Genomic DNA, 7,404 nt, shown 5'->3' with positions numbered 1-7,404 from the left:
AAAGTAAATAACCATTTATTATATTATTGGTTTATAGTCTTTGCCCTATTTACACGTTTAACGTAGGTTATTGATTTTTTAAGTATTTAGTTGCGTAGGTATATAGATTTTTCTATACTATTATTTTTTTACTTTTTCCCTATGGTAATATATTATATGGGATATATGACGTAGGTTAGTTTTTTTGTTTTATTTTTTAAAGTAAAGTCGGTAAAGATTATTCGAATAAAGAACCATGTTTTTTTATCTTTTTAGGTTAAGTATTACCTATTTGCCTCAGTAGACTTTTTTGGACATTGCATGCTGCAAAAATTTAGAAATTACATTAAGAATATTGTAATACCATACATATGTAATCACGTAATCTAGCTTAAATCGCAACAAAGCATACCTCGATACGTAATTTTTAGTGTGATTGTCTTTGTTTAGCTCTGAAAGTTCTTACAATTCAATTCATTTTTCAATTTTAAAAACTTTTGGAGTAACACAAAGACAATAAAAATTACTTTAAGCTATATTATTTCCGAGATTTTACAGTGCATTTTTTATTAGATAAAACATAAAAAAACAATTAGGTAATTTTGATTACATTAAATGTAAAACATTGTCTTCAAAATTATCGTTTTTACTGCTAAGTATTACATCATTAGAGTTAATTATAATTAAAAGAGGCTAGGTATTTACGTAAGAAGACTGATGCTCTGCCTAGGGTAAGAATATCTCTCTGGCGGACGCTAGCCGATAAGTAAAGGTACATTTTGAATCCTTGAAAGTATTTACATGAAACCATTTTCATATAAATACATACAAAACAGTCCATGCAGTCGTGGCATGTGCGGTTGCCAGTTGCAGTCGGCGATAAGAATTCAAAGCGTACCTTAATGAAGAACGAATTTTAATATCATTAAGGTAACATAGTATGTAGATACTACTTTATTTTAGAGAAACGGTGAAAAGATTTGGTTAGAATTTAATTCGTTAACCAAAGTTAGTCAAGTGTTTAATTAATTAAAAGGACTAGTGTAGTATCACTTCTGAAATGTATCTACAGAAAGTGTGTTATTTCATTTAGTAATAGAAAAAAATACAATTGTTGGGAATTAATCTGCGGATTGGAATGGATAAGTCATTCATTCATATCTGAGGAATTACTAAATCTATGGGTATACATATTATCGATATACTTACTTCCGAACATACCGCATATAGGTCCGCGGAAGATAGATCCGTAGGCTTATTTTCCCAGGTGTTTAATTTAAACATTTGTAGGATTCGTTCGACCGTGTCAAGACCAAAATTCGAATACTTTGCAAAGTCACATTATATCGATATTAATATCGACCAATCAGAGAGTATTGTGTTTTTTGATCTTCTGTTGATGGTCTAACCGTTTAGAAGCTTACGAATGGATCCGTTAGTTTATGAGACTAATTACCTGTAATAATTTATCTCTGGTTTACAATCCTACGAAAATTTTCCTCAGCTTACAAACTTGCGGATCTTGTTACTTTCTGGTGATATATACAGGGTTACTGGTAAGTAGACCGCATCCTTTCAGGAGGTGATAGTATAGGTCAATACGGACAAATTTGACCATGGGATACCCTGGGTTAGTTAACCCGTTTCGAGATAATCGAATTTCAAGATCAGTCGTCTAGGTACACGTATTAATTTTGATTATTAGTCAAAAATCTCGTTTTCGTGGATTTTTGTGTGTTTTTGGATAGAAGATGAATCACTTCATAATAACAAACCATAAAACTGTACAAATCACACAGGAAATTAAAGCGAACAGCAATTACTTTTTTAGTAGCTATTTTCTCAAAAATATTACTCTTCATTTTTTTGTGCAGAATACTTAAAAAACATCTACATTTATCTAGCTATCCAAAAAGGCAAACAAAACACACAAAAATCCGCAAAAACGAGACTTTTAACTAATAATAAAAATTTATACGTGTACCTAGACTACTTGTAAAGAAAAGATCTTGAAATTCGATTATCTTCAAACGGGTTAACTTTTGCCCAATGTATCCCATGGTCAAATTTGTCCGTATTGACCTATACTATCACCTCATGAAAGGATGCGGTCTACTTACAAGTAGGGCTGCCATCTCGAATTTCTCCAAACCCGGACAATCATTAAAAAAACCCGGACATTTGGCGTAAATCGCATTTTTTCCCCGAACGAGTACGATTTTTCTTAAACAAAATAATACCTAATTTGTAATCCATTTACTATTAACATATACTGAAATTCAATGAAGTGCTTCCTTACATGAAAAGTGTCCGGGTTTTCCCCGGACACTTCTTGAAACCCCGCCCGGACGGACCCCGGACGGCCTCCAAACGAGGACAAATCCGGGGAAACCCGGACGGATGGCAGCCCTACTTACAAGTAACCCTGTATACATATGTTTAAGGATTGTGCTAAACGAGTTGCTGCGAAATATTTAGTTCTTAGGGTCTTTTTATTCATTTATTGTCCACAGAGGTGTGCGTTGTTGTGGTTAGTATCTTAATAATGTTATGTAATAAGTGCATAGTACACAATAATTAATACACTTCGTTAAATGTAAGTAGAGGAAATGTTTTCAAATGATCTACAATTATTAGTTTAGAACAAACCAGTACCTAGGACTTTTTAACTAGTACTTGGTTTTAACAGATAGTACCTACATTTGTTTGTCATTGTTTAAGATACACTAGTAACTATCATTACCTGTAAGTTTTTGTGGCACATAGTGGCACTTTATTTAGTATGTTTACCTTGCTTATAACAAATAAAACAATAATGCATTTTTATTATTTTTATTTACTACCCACAAAAGATTACAACTATTGAATCATCCAAAGTTTTAATGGTTACCAATTAGTTGTGAATAACTGCTTATAACATGTAAATACATTCATAATACGTAGACAGATAGATATACATCAAATTATAGGTAGTTTAAAAATATAGAAGATCACTACGTACCTTTTATTAATAATTTTAATATCCTGTCTTTTCCATTTCAGACTTTTTTTTTGACAATACGATTTTTATCGAATCCATCCTACACATCTATTTAGAAAAGTGCAATTTCGAAGAATATTCATTTTTGAGTTAAATTCATTACGTCTAAGAGGTTTTTGTATAATTCCTTTTCTGAATAAACATGAAGTTTTCAGTTCACATCGTATTCTATCCAAAACCTGCGTGTGCCGTGTTTTTGTATAAAAAAGTATCAAAACGTGTTATCTAGACAAATGTTTTGCCTTTTGACAAATGTTTTCTTCTATAATTTAGTGATTTTGAGAAAAAGTTGAGATATTCGATATAAGCCTTATGTCTTTAGTTACTACTAGATACCTACCTGAGTTTAATCTCTCCCTTCTATTTTGTAAACTAATAACAATTGGTATTGTTTTAATATCATGGTAAAGAAAGATAAAACACAAGCGGATGTTGATATTAGGTAAGTAGGTATCATAAAAGTGGAGCATGGTGTAGGTATGAAAAGGCTGCTACACAAGTACGCCATCAGTGTGTCGGTAACTGTGTGCCGTCAGCATATACAAGCAAGCAATGTGCTTTCTGATCTTCTGATTACCAGCTGATCTGTAGGTGCTCTCGCTGGCATGATATGTACCTAGTCGCCAGTCGCCTTCATACCTCTATATAATAAATGTGTTAAAAAGGATTAAGTCGGATATTACATTCGATGCACACAATCAGATGATAAAATTGTGACCATTCTATTTCATGTTTAAGATGAAAATTCAAATAGATATCCAGTAGTTCGACTTTAATCATTCTGAACTGTGGTATTAATTCCAAAAGTCCTACCTACAAATCCCAAAATAGGTACATACATATAAATCTTTGTTAGTCATATTCCTCTTCACAGAAAGTTTTATAAAGCCTTCTTTTCATTCGAACAATTCGATTTTCAAAAATACCAAATTGATTATTTACTTCGATTTTAATCACTACTTACTACTGACGATACGACACCGTGAAGAAACATCGATATATTTCTATATGTTATACATATATTAGTCCTTTTTACACCACTACTCACTATTCTATCAATCGTTTGAAGTTGATCGACGGTGGCAATACTTTTTCGTGTAAGTCGTGTTTAGTGAGCAGTGGTGTAACCTGGCATTAAATCGCAACACTACGCAATTTATATTGTTATCCCTTAAATATAAACATTTTTTTGTTATTCTATGGTGGAGAAATTCGGAAACCATTACAGATATGAATCCCTAGCGGAGTTCTTATAGGCTTCTGTACACTACATTACTTGATCAAGGCCTTATTATTATGTCTTTAGATCTAGGTATGTCTTAGATTCACAATTACCTTAAATCAGCCAACCAGCGGGACAACTATCGGCTGACAGTTTATTCTGTGTGCAAGTTGCAATATCTGAGTGTAAACAAAAACAGCTTGCATCGAAGTTCCACAACTCAAAACAAATGACTACTTAAAATTAGTAGTCCAGCGAATTGAATACAATAGAAGCAATTGTGTTAATCGGCCACTCAATAAAAAAAAACATTTACTTTATCCGACCAGGTACTTACTGTAGTGTGCAGAAGCCCGAATGTCAATTTATGGACGCATGGAAATAAGCCGACTTAATTATATTCAATATGGTAAAACTACCGATATTTAAATATATCTAAAATTACCATTACGTATTATATGTAGTAGAGATTATATAAAATGTAAGTTTAGTTTATTCAGTTTATTTCTTGGATATGAAAAATTTATTAAATCCCGGGTAGTATTTATGATTTTCACTAGGTAAATTATGCTTTGTACCTACAGATTAATTATCAAAAGTATACACAGATACAGAAAATGTTTATTTCAGTAAGAATCATTTGCGGAAAAGTAAGTTTTGTAAGTAATATTATATTATAAAAGGGTACATTGACTTCAAATACTTTTAACTACGGGACATTTGGCATACATACGTACTTAAATCCTAAAATACGCCACTTTTACACTAAGCAGCTCATTTTGAATTTTAAATAGCGACAAAAAATTCAGGCCTTATTATTAACATCAAGTTTTATAGTGTAACTACAAGACTAGTTTAAATATTACTACCACTAAGTAATGTAAAAAACGGTACAACGATTAATGAGTTCCTAAAAATGGATAAATAAGTATAATAATGACATAATTTTGTGATATTTGGTCGGATGAATAGGTTTCTGAAATAACAAAATGATTGGCACTCAGAATTGAAGCAAACGTTATAGATTTCATAATATCAGAATATAAATGACCATGTGGGTAAGTTCCTCAATTTCATTATTTTAAATACTCTAACATAAACGTAGTCTAAACATCAATATTATAATCTAATGATATAAAAAAACACGCCGTTGATAGACATAGCTCCTCAGTGCATATGTGTACTAACAACATGCGAGTATGAGATCTATTTCTGCGAAAACCAACATTTAACTACAAGAAGAATTTAACTCTCCCAGAAATTTTGCAAGTTTGGTAGCATATCCATACTTTTTTATATTAACTTTTTAAACCACCATACTCATATGGCCCCTGAAATTCTTATGGGCAAAAAAACAACAGGTTTTACAAGAATAACAAAATAAAATAATATATAACGCTCATGAAGTAACACTTTATTATACTTATGTATTGAGTGTACAGGCAAAATCGACAAAATATTAAAAATAAATGTCTTAATAGGCGTCACTGGATTTTTTGATTGATAATTTGTAACAATTACTTAATTTAAAGTACCAACACACGGCAGATTTTTTAACCTGCAGTATGCGGGAACTGTGACCGCTTCTGAAACTTCCAACGTAGCGTAGCTTGATTAGTAAATATATAATCTATGGCAACACAATGTCACTGAGTCCAGTGATGCTTAAACAGACGTAGATAAACCTAACAAAATATGGCTCCCTAAATAAGGGTCATATTAATAAACTACAAAAATCAAAAAATCAACTACAAAATGCTGAAATGTAAATCTAAGTAAATCACTTAAACATATTTTGAAAAAACAACAATTAAAAATACTCAGTCTTACGATACGTCAAAAATAATTACTCGCTTCTAAGTTTTGTTTTACGCAAAAGACATGGATTAGTTCAGGTTATTCTTTTATCATCGTATAAAAAAGTTACTGGTTGACGTGACTAGTTTTAATTTTTTAACTTTTTGTATAACTTTGGCAATATAGGTCCCTTATTAAAGAAAATTTTCTAAATGAAAATTATTTAATGCATTGGGCCATTTTGCGTGGTGTTCAGTGAACTCCTACAATATGAGCTACATTAAATGTGTAGGTTTAACTTGTCCTAACAAGGGTGTCAACGTCAAATGATTGAACGAGAGGACGTTATATTTTTAATGAATATTTAGTGATAATATGTAATAGTCCAGTCGCTGGAGGGAGCTGAGTAAGCAAAAACTAGTAAATGAACTGAACACGTGCTTTGTGTATCATAACGATAGATTAAGTAGGATTTAACATGCATACAGTAAAAAAAGAATAGAAAAATGAAAAAATCAAAGGAGCATGGGCACTTTTGTATGAACAATGTACATTGTTGATACAAAACATCAGAAGAAAGCTCTTGACGAGCACTTAATTTCATCACGATTTTAAACCATGAACTAAATGCCAATGATGAAAATTTGCTTAGTAACTACCTATTACAACATAACAGTGACTACAAGGACCCGTAATTTTAACGTCTACGTCAGGATCGCTATCAACTTTAGATGCTGAATATTTAAAACCACGAGGGTATCAATTGGTAGCAACTAAAGGTAGCTGGTTCAGCGATCCTGACATTTGAACAGCTTGAAATTAAGGGTGAATGACACTAAATCCGATACTACACAAGTACCTATTAACTAAATATATCTTATCGTCTACCATGACACTGAAATAATAACAAAAACCGAGATCTTTTCGACTTGACTTTGACTCCAAGTACATTTTGATGACTATGCGTTACGCATAGGTCTCAGAAAATATCGTAGTGAACAGATTAATATGTTACAAAAATATAAACACAAAAGAAATATTTCTAAAAACACAGCTGCAGCTGTGTTTAAAATTAGAAAAAGAAAAAAAAGTTTGATCGAACTACCATATTGGTAGTTTTGTTCCAAAAAACTACTAGCATGTGAATAACGGGCTGCTTATTCTTCTCCCGGATTCTCGAGAATTCGTTGCATCCGTCGTAACGTATCTAAATGACTTAGAAAGTCCTCCACTTCGTCCGGTTCCTGGAAATATTTATGCACATTGAGTATAATTTTGCAGGTGCATTTAGTGGCTAAAGTCTGTTGTACTATTTTATATCTCCATCAGACACTATAAAACTGTCAACCAAATAGATTAAATACTG

The 7,404-nt window shown here is 31.9% G+C and overlaps 1 protein-coding gene across 3 annotated transcripts in view; it reads right to left on the bottom strand.

Annotated features, from left to right (window-relative positions):
• Positions 1-2,797: 2,797 nt before the first annotated feature.
• LOC110377805 (uncharacterized) overlaps positions 2,798-7,404 on the bottom strand; it is a 74,653-nt gene continuing 70,046 nt past the window's right edge. For all 3 annotated transcript variants that reach the window (XM_049852391.2, XM_021336825.3, XM_049852392.2), the window contains one exon: positions 2,798-7,282. In XM_049852391.2, the coding sequence (XP_049708348.2) occupies positions 7,196-7,282 (87 nt within the window). In that variant the 3' untranslated portion in view covers positions 2,798-7,195. The remainder of the gene's footprint in view (positions 7,283-7,404) is intronic.

This window comes from Helicoverpa armigera, chromosome 1 (genome assembly GCF_030705265.1).
Source record: "Helicoverpa armigera isolate CAAS_96S chromosome 1, ASM3070526v1, whole genome shotgun sequence".
NCBI classification, from domain to species: Eukaryota; Metazoa; Arthropoda; class Insecta; order Lepidoptera; family Noctuidae; genus Helicoverpa; species Helicoverpa armigera.
Note: the sequence above shows the minus strand (reverse complement) of the source record. Positions and strands in the feature narration are given on the sequence as shown.